Raw genomic sequence first — 19,311 nt, forward strand, 5'->3', positions numbered from 1 at the left:
GAGCTGAAATTTTCTTAGCTTCCACAACTCTTCTATTCTTTATTAGGTTTAAAACCGTTGCTGGCATTTATACCTCTATAGCAGAGTCTGGAGCTTAGAATTAATTTCGTGAAACGTGGAGGAAAGTCAACGGTTGACCCATTGGAATTGTATTGGTTCCGGCTAGGCCGTATAGGTACGTGCGTGTCCGTTTATTGTAAACAGTTTTACAGAAACAGGTGGGTCTCTCTTGATTACACAGGATTCTAATAACTATATATTGTGCATAATAATGGCCTCGCTCAACGGACTTCAGAAACCGCTAGCTAAGCGGGACGAATTATTTCATATGATCCACGATAGTGAAACTGGATCTATATCATCAGAGTCGATTCACGACAATGCTAGCCTATCGTTTTCAACTTCATCTTCAGATTCCATAAGTGACTCTGTATCTCGCTCGTCTTCGTTAGCATCGTTTCCTGATAGCGGTCAAGTTAACTTTGGTGAGTCTCTTACCGTTCCAACGTCTTCTCTCACCTCAGAGTCCAAATCACCATCTGCTGTCTCATTGGTGACAATTCCTTCGCATCAAACATTCCGCTCATTTATTCATAGACATGAAATCCCTCGTAAGATATTGCATATTTCAATTGGTTTCATCACCCTGTGGCTATATACCCAAGGGTTTCTCATCTCACAAATAACGCCTGTTCTTACCACCATGTTTATCATTATCGGTGGGACCGATCTAATCCGATTTAGAAATGAGCATTTCAACAAATTTTACGTCAGTGTGATGGGATTCTTAATGCGGGAGAAAGAGGTAAATAGTTATAATGGCGTTATTTGGTACCTATTGGGGTTGATACTTGTTTTTGTCTCATTTCAAAAAGACATCTGTTTGCTAGCTGTGCTGTTACTCTCTTGGGCTGATACTGCTGCCTCCACCATTGGTAGGGCCTATGGCCATCTTACCCCCAAAATTGGAAACAAGTCTCTGGCTGGCTCTAGTGCTGCATTCCTAACTGGGGTTATGAGTACATTACTTCTGTATGGATTTTTCATCCCACGTTACAATTATTTTAACGCACCGGGGGATATTTTATGGTCTCCAGAAACATCTCTAGTGCCTCTATGGGTGTTTGCCATCGTCACCGGTGCAGTAGCTTCGTTATCAGAAGCAATTGACATAGTTGATGATAACTTTTCAATACCTGTTTTCTCGTCCATGTTTATGTGGACTTTCATAAGGTTAACTAGTACCGGGTCATATGAGTCCTCCGTATTCGCATGATACCTCTCCAATTGCATCTGTATAATTTATAGAAAGAGAATACTAATTCATGACTACGAGATACCCATCCAGCGCAGTGGGTTCATTAGCACCAAAATTATAAAATGCTTTCCAAAAAAATCAAAATATTATGCATATATTCGTATAAATTAAAATAGACTAGCTAAGACTTCTCCTTTTCTTCTTCAACTGCTTTCGTAACTGTGAAAAGACTATCAGTTCCCATGCGTTTGGCAACATAACTTTGAGCGGCGATTCCGACAGCCAGGCCAAGTCCTTCTTCTACCCAATCAATGACCCACTCACGAGGGTCAGCTTCAAATGCCTGGAATGTACTGTCTGGGCTGTCAAGCCATTCGGCCCATTGATAAGGGAATGGCTGTGACACAGATGAAAATTTAATATCATTATTGGGGTCGTAAAGGTAAATTACGAAAACAAAGGTAGACGATGACGAAGATGAAATGATATGATTGTCAGATTGGCCGGAAGCAGCAATAGCGGTAGCGCTTTCGTCGCCGATGACGGCAGGTTGGATCGAAAGAAAAACGTCAGAAACTCTAACTACAGGAGAGTCACTTTCCGAACGGTCGTCTGACGATGGAGTCTCTTTAGCGGATTTGCTCTCAGTAGTCTTACTTTTGTCCTGCGATTTGCGGACAAAGTCTTCTATATTGGCAGCAGCAAGTTTAATGGCCTGGTCAAGAGGTCCTTTGAAAATACCTAATTCACGTCTCTGTTGAGCATCCGATCCTCTCCTGTGCCTTTCCTTGCCTTTTTGAACAATCATAGTCAAATCACCACCGCCCTCTACTTGCTGCATAACTCTTTCAAACACACCATATACAATTGAATCCAGAGCTGGATATCCCACCATATCGTGGAAAATATTGATCTTTAATTGTTCATGACGAGAAATGGGTGGTGCAATTGTTTCCAAGACGGATGTGAGAGTCGATTGCAATAAACCTTTACTAAGACCAAGTCTTGAAATCCCACCTCCAAGGCTCTCTAATGCTCGTTGTTGTGATTGCTGCAGTTGCTGGACTTCAGGCTGGAATTCTTTAACCCTCGCTTCTGCTTGCTTTACAGCAGAAGAGGCCGTATCCCACAGACCCCCTTTATTTCTAGACCACCAGCTTGTAATAGATGAAATTGCATCGGGGATAGGGTCTGCCGTGGAATCAGACACCGTACTAGAAGTAGGTTCTACCGAACCAGCTTTCGTAGCATTACCCTCAACGCTGCCTTCAGTAGAGACGACGCCTTCAACATTCTCCTTTTCATTCGTACTTTCAACGACATTGCTGGCTTTCTTATTTTTCATATTCGACAAAGCTGGGGAGTTCTTTCCTGAGGCCGTAGGGTTCTTGGTCAATGAATCCAAAAACCCCATGATATCATCCTCTTTCTCGGTCTCAGTAGCAGCATTTGCATTCTTCTCTTTTTTTTTGTTGTTGCTTACGGCTGCTTTTGTTTCTTTTTCAAGAGAATCAAGCAAATCAAGAACGTCTTCGTTTGATTTGGACGCCATAGTTAAGATCTGTATGTACGATGTGGGTTAGCGCTTCGTGTCACTTGAGGTAGCTTCCTTATAATAAATTTAATTGAATACTGGGCTCTAGGCGCTGCTTATCGACTCCTATTTAGCAGCAATTGACTGAGCTTCTCTCGGTATATCTAATGATGATAGATAAAGTATTGACTTGGTGGAGCAGCAATGCCCATCGTGTGTTGCCTTGAGTGAACATGGTATGCAACAATACATGCGGCTATATACTCACTGGCTCTTTGAACACGACCAACACTGTTCTCAAGGGCTGAAAAAGGTGTAGTTTTCTTTTAGTCGTTTACATTTTCATTTTATTACACTAAATAATAAAAAAGGGAAGGGGGTGGATGTTTCGAAAACCGTTGCAGTACTTTTGTTTAACTTTTTACATATGCTTCCTCAACTAAAATTAGAATAATTTAGTAGAAAGTAGAGGGTCTCTGAGAAACAAACAAAGCAGAGGACTTTTGAACACGATGAGGAAGAGGGAACTTGAGACCGGGGGTAAGAATTTGCTTAATGTAAGGACGCTTAACATCTTCGGTCTTCTCAAGCTCAACAACCTTGAGAATGTGGATTGATCTGAATCTGGATCTGTGACGGGCAGCCATGTCTTGGTAGAGAGAGTCGACAGCATCGGCACGGGTCAAGTCACGGTACTCCTTGTACATGTTGTGAGTACCAGATCTGGAGTCGTAACGAATCCAGATACCGAAGTTCTTAACCTTGGTGGGTCTCTTCTCGTGAATTTGGTTAACAGAGACAATCTCACCATTGGCCTTCTTGATTCTTCTAAGCTTGGTAAGGAAGTACCAGAAACGAGACTTAGCAACAACAGTGTTAGGAGCAAAGATTCTCATACGGTAAAGCTTAGGCTCAGCCTCGCTCTCAGTGGGGAGGTGGCGACCAATAACTTGATATTCATTAAGACGACCCACTAGATGACTTGTTAGTATAATTCATTTTGATGGAACTGCCTCTCAAGTAGCGAGTATAAGAGGGAGGGGATTTATTCAGCCTGTATCTAGTTCAGTTCCGGGTTGAAAATTGTAACGCCAAAGAAATACAAATTGAACGAAATATTGTGCTATCCAAAGAAGATACAACTCAAGGCAAGAAGAAAGTCTTTCTTTCGATGGGTTTGTTGTTGTAGGCCTGCCATGTATAATGGAAATAATCTTGGAATGCCACTTATTAACAATTATCATTCGAATTTTCATCTTCACTAAATCATTGGTTCGAAGGTTTTGACGGGGTTGGCCACAGTTTACCAAACCGTTTCTAGACATCTGAATAACTCTCATTTTCTTATTCCCTCTTAACGCTCACTACTCTCCGCTTCGATATTTAACATACTCTTTGATATTAGATTTTGTTGTTGGTTGTCGAAGTCTGATGTCGATAAGGAACTTGTTTTGGTGAACCACTTCGTCGGGGTCTGATAGTATGCGTCGCGGAGTGGTATGAATTGTGAGTGTAGGATGCGTTATAGAGGTCGGGCTGGATTTTACGCATGGGATTCATTGCATGTGCTTTGTGACTGTGAATTCCATTTACGTAAATGCACGGCTAAATAACTCCTGGTTCGTACTTCATGCAGGGCCAGATAATGGTGACATTAATAGTTGAGTACTGCGTGATAAGGGGTAGGGTTTCTCCGACAGGTATTTTAATATACTACCTGGTGCAAAGAAATATCATATTACGAAACCTGTTAAACTTATTCATACTGTCGATACACCAACTACTTATATAACCAGCTACTGGAGTTTACGCTCAGTGAATACATTGAGGTTCTACGTACACCAGGATAATTATATAAAAGGAAGGAGAAGGAAAAATAGTAAAAGCACGGGTGATTAATATGGAAATTGGTATGGATACGTAATTGATAAGGAAAACAATAACCGCACCTAATGAATTTCTCCAGTGGCGGAAATTTCTTGCACAGTAGTAGTAGGAAGTTCATCAGTGACAACAACTGCGCCACTTGAAGTAGTTGGGTGAGGCAAATAACTGTAGAAAAGTTTAGTGGCGCTGGACAACGCATTAGAGCCAGGGATTCGCGATCCTTGTGATGGTACGGTATCAGCCGATCCTTCACTCGAGACATTATCATCGTTCGTTGATCCTAACCCAAAATAAGGCAATGGAATTCCAGTAGCAGCTCGAACGGCAGAAATGCTGTCACTAGACAATTGACGAGTGGTACCTAAATAAGCCAGGGCGTAGGTGGTGGCCGTGGGCTTCCCATTGCTATGTTTCTGAACCTTTTCCTCCCAAGTGTTAAATACATGTTCAGTGGCTATCCGAGGTAAAGTCACAACTTGGTTAACCTGTTCGGCTAAAACAGGTCGTCCACGATGAACTGCAACTCTGACCAATCTCCAGGTGCGACTGATCTCATTTGATAGCCCATCCGCTTGTGGAAGTTCCTCTCCCTCGGGAAGATAATCAGTAATAACATTTTCAAGCCTATCATTAATAGGCAAAACCAAAGAGTCGAGATTAGATCGTACAAGGGCCTTGCCCTTTGTATCATAGACCTTGTTATACTGGACCCTAACTGCTTGTGAAACCTTTTTGATAGGATCAATGACCCTGTGTTCGACAAGCCCTCTCGTACTGTTACTATAGCTAGTGTACGCTTCTCGAGCTTGGTTAACAGGGGCTTTGGCGTACTCAATAACCTCTTCTGGGCGGGTTTGTGTAATTGCTGGAAATGTATGGTCTACAGTAGTGAGAATGCTATCACCAAACTTGTCAACACGAACAATTACTGGCGAGGCCCTCTTAACTACTGGGTCGGCAATAGGGCGGGACCTATCGCGAATGGCCATCATCAAAGGAATTGCATTTGATGCAAACATCCCAACTAATGGCGCCGAGGCCACGAACCCGGTCAACGCTGCCACTGCTGGATATGTTGCAAGGTGTTGCACAAACAAGGATTGTGGCAATTCTGAGCTTTTGGCAACGCCGTTGTCAACTGACCCGTTGGCTTGACCAGCGGAATATATGTTTTCAGCACCGTCCGACATAGCTAGTCTTAATGTTAGTTAATTGCTCGGTAACATAGAACGTGTTAGACTGGTTTGAAAATATTAGTCGTGCTATCTTATCTACATCCTGGGCATTTTCAGATGGGTTATCACTGCTCGTATAGCACTTACTCTAAGTGAAGCCTGAATCAATTTCACTCGCGTACAAATGAATAACTACAACAATGGAACTGTTGCTATGTGTAATGAGTTATAGAGGAAAAGTCGCTCAACTGACGTAACACAATAGCAATATCACACAATCAAAAAAATGCCCTAGCAAAACTTTTATGCCGGTCGTAGTAGTTGTCTGAACTTATACGGAAAACACGTTAAGGAAATAAAATAAGAAAATACCGGCGGTGATGTAAACAACTATTTATAGGTGAGTATCAGCGGGGGGCAGGCAAGAAACAAGCCGATAAGGACGTGTCAAGGGTAGTCAAGCTGCTGCTCCTTCCCACCGTGCTCGCAGTGTGCTGCAGTCTAACATGCAGTAAACAGCATTTACCCCTCATCGGGGGCCCCACCATAGCTTAACCTTGCACCTCACCTTATCTAAACCGGAACCCTAATATCGCGGATTAATTAGTGCGTTTCCCTACGAAAGAAAGTCGCCCTGATTTGGTAAAAAAAATGCTGGTGAGTGCACCCTATAAATCTTGCTGTTTCCATTCCTGACAAAATTGGTTTCGTTTCGAGATTTATATTTGGCTGCACTATTTCAAAGCTGCCAGAATATCTCGAAAAAGGCAGGGCTCGACGCATTCTTTTTTCACATGAAGATTTGGGTGCCGCACACGAAAATAGTTCACATACACTAATTCCCAGTTGGGAAAAACTCGCTAGTACTGTAACCGACAGTTATCGCTTTGTTCCCAACTAAGGGAGAATCGTTGTTAGACGTAAAACGCTTCGGCAACGACGACAACATTAGATATCTTCAAGAGCTGATCATCCAAACACGTTCGATAGGCTCTCAGGTTTCGCTTGGCACATTTTACAACTCCCATTGTTATCAATACCTCATATTTTTGGAACTAATAGGGATGAAATTCTCGTTAGTCATATGACGCACTTTAGCAAGCCATAGTTTGAATGCGCACAACAAATTGCAATCACAAGTGGAACCGTGACCGTCAATCTGATAAGAGTTTAGGCGCCGTTCGCAAATTTATAGCTTTCGGTCGGATATGGTCTCTTAATCTTAAACATCAGCGAGCGAACATGATCTCATATCGATAGTCGTGGACTGGAGTACATATAAGCATATATTTCCAGTAGCATTAGCCTGTTTATATCGGTACCTCGGGCTGATGCATATAGTATCGCATGATGCATACATATCATGGTATCCGGGCTCCCGAAAAACGCCCTCGAATTTTTTTTGGTTAACTACGCCTATTATAAGAGGTGATAGATTTAGGCGAGGCGCAACTTGTCCCCCCTGAATGGTTGGACCATTTTGACACCGACACCGTCTGGGCGGATTGAGAACTTACGCCGGCGAACCTTAAAAACTTACCGGCGGGCCTGAGTCTTCCGCTCACCGAAAAATCCAAAATCGACAAGCTCAGATTTCAGACGATGCTCGATGCTAGGCAATAATCATAAGTTCTTATATTCAACAAAAATTTTTACTGGACTTTGGTCCCGCAGTTGCCCGAGACTACAAGGTGTTAGAGATGTTGGTTGGTCGCCAGTTTTTCCGTGTAGTTGATCAATAGACGGCTATCGTATAGTGTATGCAGAATTTCTCCGATGGAATGCAAGGTTTTTCCGGATTTTGAAACATGCAACTTCATACTCCTAGGCTTGCAATCCCTAGAATAAGCACTGGAAGTTGAATTTTCTTCCTAAAACCTGAAAACTAAGATCGAATTGAGTTGTGGGGAGCAGGGGTTCCAACGTTTCTTCCTTCCCCAGTCATCACCCCAGCTTCGTCCAATTCTGGCATTCCATTCGGCACCCTTTTTGTGATCTTCTTCACATCGGGATCGGCCTTCCAATCTCTCCTCAAAAGTTTAGTGAGAAGTATCCCGATTGGGAATTACGAGATATGTGGTCATCAACTTCAAGCTTGGTTCTATACCACGATGCTTATAAACTAGAAATAGCTGCTCTTGCAACAACTGTTAGTATAGTTCTGCCTCATAATCATCTACATGGTGAGTTGAGAAAAAATGGGGATACGCTGGATTGTTTCGTCTAACGGTAAAGCACTAAGGTGTACAAAGACAGATATAAGACCCCGTCTCGCGAACCGGAAAAACTTTGTTCATCTTGCAGCGCCGATCTCTGCACATCCTGCTAGATCATTGTGATGATTAGCTCGACCGTTGCAAAAATTTATGTATTAGCTATAAATTATTCTAGAAAAAGAATGATAATATTGATATCATTATACTAAATATGCCTTGTTTTTTTATTAATTCAAAGATAATCTCTATGATATTAAGAAATCGTCCTCCACCTGCTCTTCTTGTGATGTCTGAACAGCCATTTCTTTCTTTGTTTGAATATGCGGAACCTTAGGTAAACAGCCAAAAATAGTATTAATAATCTTTACCCGGAGACAATTACGCTTGATCGGCACCCGTTTTGGTATGTTCCTTGCAGGCTTGAAACGTCCTTTCGGCATGAGCAGCGTGATGTAGGAGCGCCGACCTTTAACGGAGCACTTCGGCTGATGACGTACAGCTTCGCAACTGATTCATCCACAAGACGGTGGAACCGTTTCCAAAAACGAGATGCCTGACCGTCTCTTTTGTTTTTTCCCTTGATTCGGACGAAGAATTGTTAATCATCTCCAGATATTTTGGGAACCCCGACCCCCGCTTAATTGGGGAGTAACCAAAAAAAAAAAAAGCAAAAGAAATAGGAAAAAAGAAGATTATATAAATTCGCACACTTGTCCGTAAATTTCCATTATCATATAATTTTGAGAACTTTATTCTATCTACAATCTACAATGAGTGGACAAACGCCGGCATCGTCTTACAAGGAACCTGAAAGCGATGACGAAAACCATCATCCTGCTGCCAACAATACACCGGTAGCCACTGCACCTGTGAAATCTAGTTATGTGCTAGTGTCTATCTTGTGTGTTTTTGCTGCCATGGGTGGTTTTATTTTCGGTTATGACACAGGTACTATTTCGGGCTATGTTAATATGCCTGTCTTCATTAAAAAATTAGGCAATACAAATGATGCTGGCGAGCATTACTTGTCAAAGAGTCGATCTGGTCTCATCATTGGTATATTCTCAATCGGTGCTTGTATAGGTGGAATTTTCTTTTCTCGTCTAGGTGATATGTATGGCAGAAAAGCTGGTATCTGGGCTGGAACTGCAATCTATATTATTGGATCGTTGATTCAGGTTACTACCGTTGATGCTTGGTATCAATTCTTCATCGGTCGTTTGATCGGTGGTATGGGGGTTGGAACCATGTCTGTTTTGGTTCCCATGTTCCAGTCAGAAGTTTCTCCCAGTGAAATCCGTGGTACTCTGGTTTCATCCTATCAGTTGATGATCACCCTAGGTATCTTTATTGGTTATGTTGTATGTTACTGTACAAACACTAGAGATGGTGCTCTTTCATACAAGATTCCTCTTTCCTTGGGCTTTGCATGGTCAGTGGTTCTAATTGTTGGTCTCGTATTTTTGCCTGAATCACCTCGTTACCTCATGACTAAAGACAAGAATGAGGAGGCTCTCAAAGTTTTATGTTGGATTAACGGACGTGATGCTCAAGATCCTTTAATCGTTGAAACGATTGCTAATGTTTCGGCGGCCATTGAGCACGAGAGAAGAGCCGGAAAGGCTAGATGGTCAGAAGTTATTACTGGCAAACCTCGTGTGGGCTACAGACTCATGGTTGGTATTGTTGTTCTCGCCCTGCAACAATTGGTTGGTGCTAATTATTTCTTCTATTTTGGTACTACTATCTTCAAGGGTATTGGTATGAACAACTCGTTCAAGGCGTCGATTATCTTTGGTGCAGTTAACTTCGGTTCTACTTTCTTTGGTCTCTACTTTGTAGAAAAATTTGGCAGACGTAATGTTTTGCTATACGGTGCTGCTGGTATGTTTGTCTTCTTTATCATCTATGCTTGTATGGGTGCTAGGGCTCTGTATCCTAATGGTGAGGACCAGCCTGGAAATGCAAAAGTAGGAAAGGCTATGATTTTTGTTACTAGTGGTTATATCTTCTGTTTTGCCACTACATGGGCTCCCTGTGCCTTTGTACTTGTCAGTGAGTTGTTCCCAATCAGAACCAGATCAAAGGGTATGTCTCTGGGCCTTGGTGCCAATTGGATTGCTAATTTCTTGATATCATTCTTTACCTCTTTCATCACTAATGCTATTCACTTTTACTATGGATTTGTGTTTGCCGGTTGTAATTTGTTTGCTGTGTTCTTCGTTTACTTCTTTGTTCATGAGACCAAGGGTTTGAGTTTGGAACAGATTGATCAACTCTTCCGTTCAAATGTTAAACCATGGAATTCTGGAAGCTGGGTTCCTCCTTCTATTGTTGATCCAGATAATTACGATCACCCCAAGGAGGAGCAACATCCGAAAACTACTCACGATGAACACATCGTTTAGGCATTTGTAAATAGTAAACTTACAGCATAATATTTAATATCATTAACCATTAACAATATAATATCGACTATGCCCACTGCCGAGGCGATCTTTGATCGCCAATCAGTTGTATACCTAACCCATTATTGATAGTTGCTGTGGAGACAACGTCATAATACTCTGAAGTGAACATAATTTCATGACCTTGCGAGAGGATTTTAGTCTGAAATTAGACAAATGAAAACGCGCCATATACTATGAAACAGAATTGTATCTTGACTTTCAACTCGAAATAGCACCTAGAATGTATGATTCTGATAGAGTAAGCTCAAAAGACAGTGTGTTAAGGATATTACAAGAACGAAATGCGGACGAACCGTCTGTAAACAGAGACTGCGGAGATTTCATCTCTGAGACCGTAGACATGGCAGGAAGCAGGCAGAAAAGTGGTGCTGTCGCATCAGAAAAATTTCTTTCTATTTTAGATGTTCAATCAGAAGATTCACAAGTACCACTTCAGTGTTCTACTAAGAAGCGCTCTACCGATTTACCGGAAAATCCTAGAAAGAAGTATGCATCCCCAAAGAAATCCAAAACTCAGGCGTCGGCCTACCCACAACGAAGGTCCAAAAGACTTATCGAAAAAGATTTAGTTGAACCAGGGGATCGGTCCCCTGGTCGACGATGTGAACCCCATCACCGAGAATATTCCAACCTCGGCAAACCTGTCCTAAAAAATGGACCATCATCTCCAGCAGCTTACAACGGCTTGATATCACACGGAAGCTTAGGTTTTTATTCAGCAGAAGATTTACAGGCCATAATCAAGGAATCACAAGTATCATCAGTACAAACTGATTTCGTTGCACAAGAACTTGACCTCGTAAGCGATTCGACTGATGCGAATCCACCGGCCTTATCAAAGGGTATTTCGGCCGAAGTATTTGTAAAAGCGCTCTCCAAACAAGGGGACCAGGCGTCTCCTCGAAGGAAGAAAGCAGTAGTTTGGTCCTCTCGCCTAGAGTGGTAGCTCAAAGTCTATTTATTAAGATCTCTATCGACAAGATGTATATTATAATGACACTTTACATTATGTGAACGAGCCGGCTATTCGCTAAATTTAAACAACAAAACCTCCATTCACCTTGATGGTTTGGCCATTAATCCAGGCAGAGTCTGGGGATGCGATGAACGCTAACACTTTGGCGATATCGTCAGGTTGACCAAGACGTTTGGCAGGAGTAAGATTTTTAATCATGCCAATAGACTGGTCACTGTTGCCATTAATAAAGAGATCAGTTTCAGTTGGGCCAGGTGAAATTGTGTTGACTGTGATACCCTTGGCACCATATTCTTTAGCCGCAGTACGACTGAATTGTTCAATGGCGCCCTTGGTACTAACATATAAAGCATATTTAGGCAAAATGGCACTGGCAGCTGTCAAACTAGTAGAGATGAAAATGATTCTTCCGCCATCCGAGATATGAGGGATTGCCAGTTTGGTGAGGAAAAGAGGACCTTTGACATTGGTGTTGAAAGCACGGTCGTAAGACTCTTCAGTAATGTCAGAAGGAGCTTCAGAGGTCATAAGAGCAGCATTGTTAATAACAATATCGATTTTTTTGAACTTGGCAACAACTGCGTCAACCAATTTCTGAATATCTGCAATATTACCAGCGTCTGATCTAACCGCCAAGCTGTGCTCGGAACCACCTAACGCTTTGACCGCATCTTCAGCAGCTGCCGTATCTGATCCATACGTTACAACCACAGAGGCTCCGAGAGATCGAAGGGTCAAAGCAGCAGCGAGACCAATGCCCTTAGTGCCGCCTGTCACAATAGCAACTTTTCCAGATAGTGACATTATCAAATTTTCGAATAAATCTGTCTATCTTTCAGTTAACACGTCCTGTTACAAGTGTATTTGTATTTATTTGCTGAGAATATTTTTTACTGTAGATTGTCATCCAAGTATTCGTCTATTTATACTTTTAACTGTGGCCGATAAGAATGATCTCATCAGTATGTTATAGCAGCTGCAAGGGATTAGGTCGTGCGTTAGAGCCGATGCGGTTGTGAATATCTCCGTTAAGAGCCTCAGGCGTGCATAATATCCGAAATCCGCGCAAACGTATCCGACGCGGATACATCATGATCCGTCAATAGTCCCCCAAACATCAGGATTTTCATAAAAAGTATTAGTCAATCGAGCTATTTTACAAGATCTAGATCCGACTCACCGGCACCGACTCACTGCAGCCGGTAGCTAATCCTCCGTCATTTCCGAAATATATATTTCTAGTCTGTACATAAACTTCTAACAGAAACAATTATCATCTTGCGATAATACTCTTTTTTCCCCACCTTAATATTCCACACCAAAAAAAAGAAGCACCGAGTATTGTTCCAAGTGTTCTTGTTATAATTAATCTAAATTTTTTTTTCATAATGAAAACAGCAGTTTTATGCAATTTTTATCGCTGCTATCAATTACTCTTCTTATCGTCCTTGTTGGTATTACCATTGCCATAATTAGGCGAATACTGAGGAGATGTTGGAGAATATTGAGGTGAAGTGGGACTGTAGGAAGGGCTGGTCGGACTATATGATGGACTGGTCGGACTGTAGGAAGGACTTGTAGGGCTATATGAAGGGCTCGTAGGGCTGTAAGCTGGACTTGTCGGACTATACGCAGGACTAGTAGGGCTGTAAGATGGACTAGTTGGACTGTAAGAAGGACTTGTCGGACTATATGAAGGACTAGTCGGACTGTAAGAGGGACTGGTCGGGCTGTAAGAAGGACTGGTCGGGCTGTATGAGGGACTAGTTGGACTGTACGAGGGTGAGGTGGGACTGTACGAGGGGCTTGTAGGACTGTACGATGGAGACGTAGGACTGTAAGAAGGACTGGTAGGGCTATAAGCCGGACTTGAAGGACTGTAAGATGGACTAGTCGGACTATAAGCGGGCGAGGTGGCTCCACCAGTAAATCCAGGGCTCGTGGGTGCAAATGCAGGACTTGCAGCACCTGCCATGTAACCAGGCGAAGCAGCACCAAAGGTCGAGAAAGGCGAGGTGGGTGCATAACCAGGAGAAGCCATGCCAGCGCCAAATGGTGACTGGCCAAAGCCTCCACCATATTCGGTAAATCCACCACGATCATCGCCCAATCCAGACTGTGCTAACGGTGAGAACGCCGCACTGCTATCAATAATACCAACATGGCTATCATTAAGTGGTGAGCGGGCATCGTAAGGAGTAGCAGCACCATCAGCAAGTCCTGTGTTTGAAGGATAAGCACTAGAAGCCTCTTGTCCCATTGCAGAATAATCAACAGGTAAAGTACTCAAAGCTTCATCATCTAAGTAGACATCAAAACTACCTGTACCCAAAGGTGCCATCTGTCCAAGCATGATATTCTCTGAAACACCCTTACAATCATCCAGCTCGGCCACTGCAGCAGCCTCCAAGAGAATCTCGACAGTCTCTTCAAACGAACATCTCATCAATGCACCAGTATCGGCTCTGTTAATACCATGACGGGTAATGGCCATCAGGTGACCTCTCGAAGTCATAACATCGACCAACAATGCCATATGACGATAGTTGACATAAGAACCATCAAATGCAATAACGTTCAAGATCTCTCTGTACAATGCAGATCGGGTAGCCTCAATACCAAGTACAGACAAGACTTCCACAAAGGAATTGGAATACGTTCTGTAAGGATCAACACCGTCAATAGACATAACTTCAGCCAAATTTATACCGTCAGTTTCCAAAACCCACTCCATACGCGTCTGGAAGTCTCCGGTCGCCTGGTCAGGAACAGTCCTCTTGTGCTCCATCATAAACACCCTAGAGATTTCTGGCACACCTCGCAAAGTGATAGCCTCAAGCATGTGTGCTTCGATAGCCTTCACCATCTGATCTTCTTCAACTTCGCCTTCTTCCTCAACAGTCTTAGGGTCACGAACAACGCGACATCTAATAATAAGCTTATCAGCGTTATCTTCAGACCACATCACAAACAAGTCTTCACCAAAACTCTCAGAAATCTTTTCAGCTACTTGACTCATGGTCAATTGTTTGTCAAGCATCTTAGCACGATCCAGTTCTAGACGAAGCAACCAAGGAGATTGCTTATGCAAACTTGCTTCAACAGCCTCATCTGGGATAGAGAAATAGGCTTCAACCGTATCCAAATCCTCCTCGATTACAGTGGTACGTGGATCCGGATCGTAGTAAATCTCAGTAGCAGTTGTAACATTCTTCAAACTAGTATGTTCAATAGCAGATTGCACAACCTTAGCCTTTTCAATATCGGAAGCAATGTCATTTTCCAGATACACAGTTAGGGCAGGAGTCTTGATATTTTTAGCAACATTGAGAATCTCCTTAAGACGGGGAACACCAAGCGTAACATTCTTAGACGACACACCGGCATAGTGAAATGTGTTCAACGTCATCTGTGTAGCAGGTTCACCAATACTTTGAGCAGCAACAACGCCAACCATTTCACCAGGATTAACCAAGGACTTCGCAAATTGAGTTTGAACTTCACCTAAGACCCAATCAAATGCAGCCTTGTTAAGCTTGTATTCTTCCAAGACACGTTTCGAGGCCAGTCTCGAGCGAACCAAACATTGGAATAAGTAAGATGCATTGGCCTGGGCTTCCCGAAGTAGTTCACCTTCACCACGGATAACAATCAGCTTAGTCGCTAGCTCCTCAACACCATGGACAATCTCGGGAATAGTTAAATCACTAGCTTTTGAACGATCCAAGTTGAAGATTTGCTGGGCGTTTTGAATAACACGACGAAGATTAACTGGCAGAGGCCAGTTGTGGTCACCATCAGTAAACACAAAGTCTCGTAACATTTTACGATCAGACAACAGTTGATTGTACTCAACATCAAGAACCTTTTGAATTTCCAAATCACCAATGATCTCGTTGCCACTTTCGAGTAGACTAGGCTTGATCGACTTTTGGGGATCCATGACATCGATTCTATATCTTCTTTCAAAGGCCTCATCGGCACCTGGAATAGTATCAATGGTTTGTTTTTCGACCTGGGTACCATCAAGGCCATCTTCACCATAAATGAATTGAATAACGTCACCCAAAGAGTTTCGAGTAGTTCCATCATATTGAACCATGATATCCTCTAAGGCCTTAACTAGACGACGCTGAATATAACCAGTTTCAGCAGTCTTGACAGCAGTGTCGATAAGACCCTCACGACCAGCCATGGCGTGGAAAAAGAACTCCTGTGGAGTTAATCCTCTAAGATAAGAATTTTCCACAAATCCCTTCGACTCAGGAGAATAATCATCTTTCGTGAAGTGAGGCAAACTTCGATCGGCAAAACCAAAAGGTATACGCTTACCCTCGACAATCTGTTGGCCCACACAGGCCGACATTAGAGAAATGTTAATAAACGAACCTTTAGAACCAGATACTACCATCTGCTTAACATTATTCAACTCCTTCAAGGACAACTCAGCCGAACGACCAGCATTATCACGAGCTTGATTCAATACTCTACTGACATTGTGTTCGAAAGATTCACGCAAAGTCATACCTGGTTCCGGAGACATTTTGTTTGCTTGAGCTTCGTTAATGATCTCTTGCACTTTTTGTTTGGCCTCGGCAATAGTATTAGCAATATCCCTCATGGTTGCACCATCGGCAATGGTATCACCAATACCAATGGAGAAACCGTTATGAAGCAGCCAATAATTGACAACTTTTTGAACATTTCCGAAAAAGCCGGCAGCAATCTTCGGGCCCTTTTCACGCATAATTGTATGGATCAAGCCACCGCCGGTTGCACCTACAGTCTTCTTATCAACACACCCATACATAATCTCACCCTTTGCAATAAGCATACCGTTATCCTTGGGACTGATTAGTGGGTTTCCTTCATCAAAGCGCTGCAAGAAAATTCCCTTTGGAATTGTCAATGAGACCATCTGTTTACCGGTCCATAGCGGTTTAGGCTTGAGAATTGCGGGAGGAGGAACCACACCATCCCAATTAGGAACCCAGAACAAAATATTCATGACCTGCTCGTACTCGATGAACGTATCACGTTTAGTCATTTTTCGAATTCCACACAATGTATCCTGTACAATACCCATGACAGGTTTATTAGATTGAGGAGATACGATTTGTAACGGCACAGCACACAATTGGGACAACTCAGCTCTGGTCTCCTCCGACTGAGGAACATGCAAATTCATTTCGTCACCATCGAAATCAGCATTATATGGCGAAGTCACAGATAGATTTAGACGGAATGTGGAATACGGCATAACCTTTACTCTATGGGCCATCATGGACATTTTATGCAACGATGGTTGACGATTAAACAGCACAGGATCATCATCAATGATATGTCGCTCAACCTTCCAGCCATATTGAAGTGCTATATCACCAGCTCGCTTATGATATCTCAAGTCAATTCTTTCGCCAGTATCACGAATCACATACTTAGCACCAGGGTGTTCATTGGGTCCGTTTCGTACCAGCTGAGTCAAGCGGTGAATATTGTATGGAGTGACAATTTCGGGGTATGTCAAGGTTCTAGCAATACTTCTTGGTACACCAACTTGGTCCAAATCAAGATTGGGATCACCAGAAATAACAGTACGAGCCGAAAAATCGACACGCTTACCCATCAAGTTACCACGCAAACGGCCCTCCTTACCCTTAAGTCTAGCACGAATTGATTTAACTGGACGACCTGACTTCTGTAACGCTTGAGGTTGACCAGCAATATCATTATCCATATAAGTAGCAACATGATACTGCAATAAAGACTCAAATTCGTTAATAACGTGCGCAGGGGCACCCTCCTGGTCACATCTCTGCACATTTCCATTGGCCTTCAAGATATCTGCCAGTTTATACGTCAAATCGTCTTCACCACGAGCTGTTTCATTAATCGCAATACTGGGCCGTACTGGAGGAGGAGGTACAGGTAATACAGTGATAATCATCCATTCTGGTCTGGCATAATCCTCATTCAATCCCAACTTTACTATATCTTGGGGGGGAATGTGCTTCATGACGTTCAAAACCTCACTAGGACTTAGCAAACGCTTTTCTGGCGTATCTCCGTATTCACTATTCTTATCTCTCTTCCAAGTTCCCCAAAGTTTTAAACCATCCCTTCTGATGGTGGGCTGCGTATTACCACATCCGCCATGGCTAAATGGAACGGCACCCGTCGCCTTGGCAAGTTGATAATTGTCATCTGTGGGAGCATCGGTTTCGCAGATCATCTTTGTCTTACACAATGACCATACTGCATTGAACCGTCTTTTTGGATCACGAATCTTGATTGCTTGTGCAAACAATGGGTTGCTTTCATCAAGTTTCAGCTTACCACAGTGGTAACAGACCGACTCCAGAATCTTTTTAATCTTGGTGATGAATCCGATATGGAAGACAGGCTTTGCAAGTTCAATATGACCAAAGTGACCCTGACAATCAGACATTCCTTCGCCACACTGATCATTGTTAGCTCAAAAATCGTGAAATATAATGATTACACTTAGTGATTAAATGAAGGAACTTGGACCAATGCCCTAAATACCTTCACCACGGCATCGAAGATCCCATAACATAGCATCTTTCTTCAATCACAACTTACAGTTTGACACTTGAAATTTCTGTCAATCGATCCAAGTCGGGGGTCGTTTAAACCACCGATCCGAGGTCTTTGCCTAGTCTCATCCATAGTTTCCGGGTATTCGATCTTAGCCACACTAATAGCCTTGATTTCTTCTGGAGAGAGAAGGCCAAATTGGACCTAGTTTGTGTTAGTTTAATCATGCATTCGCATCTACCATTGTGAAGCGTGAATATCCAGAAAAGTATACCATACCTCTTTGACAGTACGCAAAGGAGCGCTCGAGTAGGGAAATTGAGCACCACTCATGATTCAACTCAACAATGCTATGTGTTGGATAAATAATATCTTTTTTTTTGATTTTCGAAGTAATGCTTTTTTATAGTTTGTGTAAGCAAATGTCAGATATAGATCGATTGAAAAACACCCAATATCGTACTAAGTATTGACTTTTGAATGGCTATTGTTTTTTGTGTAATTTTTTTTTTTGAAATTATCTAGACTTGTCGCAAAAAGGTCGACTTTTTTTCCTTCTTTTTGTTTTTTTTTCTTTTCACCGAGTTCCAGCTGAACAAGTAATGCCGATTTGTAAGACGCGCCAACGATCAATGATCAATGCCGTTCCAGCAATGAGGTCGTTATTTCAACTAAATCGTGTCCCTTGTATATGGGACAAGTTCAGCTAGATTGACTGCTTCCTTTTAATCTACACTCAACACAACCAAGTATGAGCCAGATTTCAAATCTTGTCACCTTTCGCCTTTCGCCTCTCTCACCAACGAAAAACAGCAACAGAACCTCACTTGACTAACCGGACGACGAAATCCCACGGGCAAATATCTTCTCTGTCCAAGTACCTCCTGGTATCTCTAAAGCCCAATCTAAACTAGAAACTGGTCTCGTTGTCCCTGTTGCTGGTTCGATATACAACAAGTGGAAGTGAAATTGCGTCAATAGTGCGACAACCCCGATTGAAGTGTGAATTTGTCGTCGTTTGGTCGTTTCCACAGCGTTCCCCCAACCCACAACACCAGAAATATCGCCGTGCTGGAATGTACGCAATTTTCCCGCCGGGTAATCTGATGTGGCGGGAGTGCGGCTCACCTGATTCATTTCTGTGGGGTTGGTTAGATCTGAAGTACTAGCGCTTATCAGGTTTTTGCAAGCCTAGTAAGATGGTGCCTCAGAAATAGTTATAAATGAGCTATCTAA

At 42.6% G+C, this 19,311-nt stretch overlaps 7 protein-coding genes across 7 annotated transcripts; 2 read left to right on the plus strand and 5 right to left on the minus strand.

The window, feature by feature from the left end:
* Positions 1 to 271: 271 nt before the first annotated feature.
* On the plus strand, positions 272 to 1,276 carry DGK1 (Dgk1p; the record flags this gene model as incomplete). Its single annotated transcript, XM_018880259.1, has 1 exon — positions 272 to 1,276. The coding sequence occupies one exon, from the start codon at positions 272 to 274 to the stop codon at positions 1,274 to 1,276; it is 1,005 nt and encodes a 334-aa protein (XP_018738095.1).
* A 163-nt stretch (positions 1,277 to 1,439) lies between these two features.
* MTC1 (Mtc1p) lies at positions 1,440 to 2,810 on the minus strand (the record flags this gene model as incomplete). The annotated part of the gene is made up of 1 exon (XM_018880260.1): positions 1,440 to 2,810. One exon carries the CDS (start codon positions 2,808 to 2,810, stop codon positions 1,440 to 1,442), a length of 1,371 nt encoding a protein of 456 aa, XP_018738096.1.
* A 437-nt stretch (positions 2,811 to 3,247) lies between these two features.
* RPL20B (ribosomal 60S subunit protein L20B) lies at positions 3,248 to 3,688 on the minus strand (the record flags this gene model as incomplete). Its single annotated transcript, XM_018880261.1, has 1 exon — positions 3,248 to 3,688. The coding sequence occupies one exon, from the start codon at positions 3,686 to 3,688 to the stop codon at positions 3,248 to 3,250; it is 441 nt and encodes a 146-aa protein (XP_018738097.1).
* Positions 3,689 to 4,741: 1,053 nt separating this feature from the next.
* Positions 4,742 to 5,869, minus strand: SPS4 (Sps4p; the record flags this gene model as incomplete). The annotated part of the gene is made up of 1 exon (XM_018880262.1): positions 4,742 to 5,869. One exon carries the CDS (start codon positions 5,867 to 5,869, stop codon positions 4,742 to 4,744), a length of 1,128 nt encoding a protein of 375 aa, XP_018738098.1.
* A 2,971-nt stretch (positions 5,870 to 8,840) lies between these two features.
* Positions 8,841 to 10,478, plus strand: HXT5 (hexose transporter HXT5; the record flags this gene model as incomplete). The annotated part of the gene is made up of 1 exon (XM_018880263.1): positions 8,841 to 10,478. The coding sequence occupies one exon, from the start codon at positions 8,841 to 8,843 to the stop codon at positions 10,476 to 10,478; it is 1,638 nt and encodes a 545-aa protein (XP_018738099.1).
* Positions 10,479 to 11,577: 1,099 nt separating this feature from the next.
* Positions 11,578 to 12,321, minus strand: SPS19 (Sps19p; the record flags this gene model as incomplete). Its single annotated transcript, XM_018880265.1, has 1 exon — positions 11,578 to 12,321. The coding sequence occupies one exon, from the start codon at positions 12,319 to 12,321 to the stop codon at positions 11,578 to 11,580; it is 744 nt and encodes a 247-aa protein (XP_018738100.1).
* Positions 12,322 to 12,943: 622 nt separating this feature from the next.
* RPO21 (DNA-directed RNA polymerase II core subunit RPO21) lies at positions 12,944 to 17,965 on the minus strand (the record flags this gene model as incomplete). The annotated part of the gene is made up of 1 exon (XM_018880266.1): positions 12,944 to 17,965. The coding sequence occupies one exon, from the start codon at positions 17,963 to 17,965 to the stop codon at positions 12,944 to 12,946; it is 5,022 nt and encodes a 1,673-aa protein (XP_018738101.1).
* Positions 17,966 to 19,311: the final 1,346 nt, after the last annotated feature.

The sequence above is a fragment of the Sugiyamaella lignohabitans genome, chromosome B (genome assembly GCF_001640025.1).
Source record: "Sugiyamaella lignohabitans strain CBS 10342 chromosome B, complete sequence".
In the NCBI taxonomy this organism is placed as follows: Eukaryota; Fungi; Ascomycota; class Dipodascomycetes; order Dipodascales; family Trichomonascaceae; genus Sugiyamaella; species Sugiyamaella lignohabitans.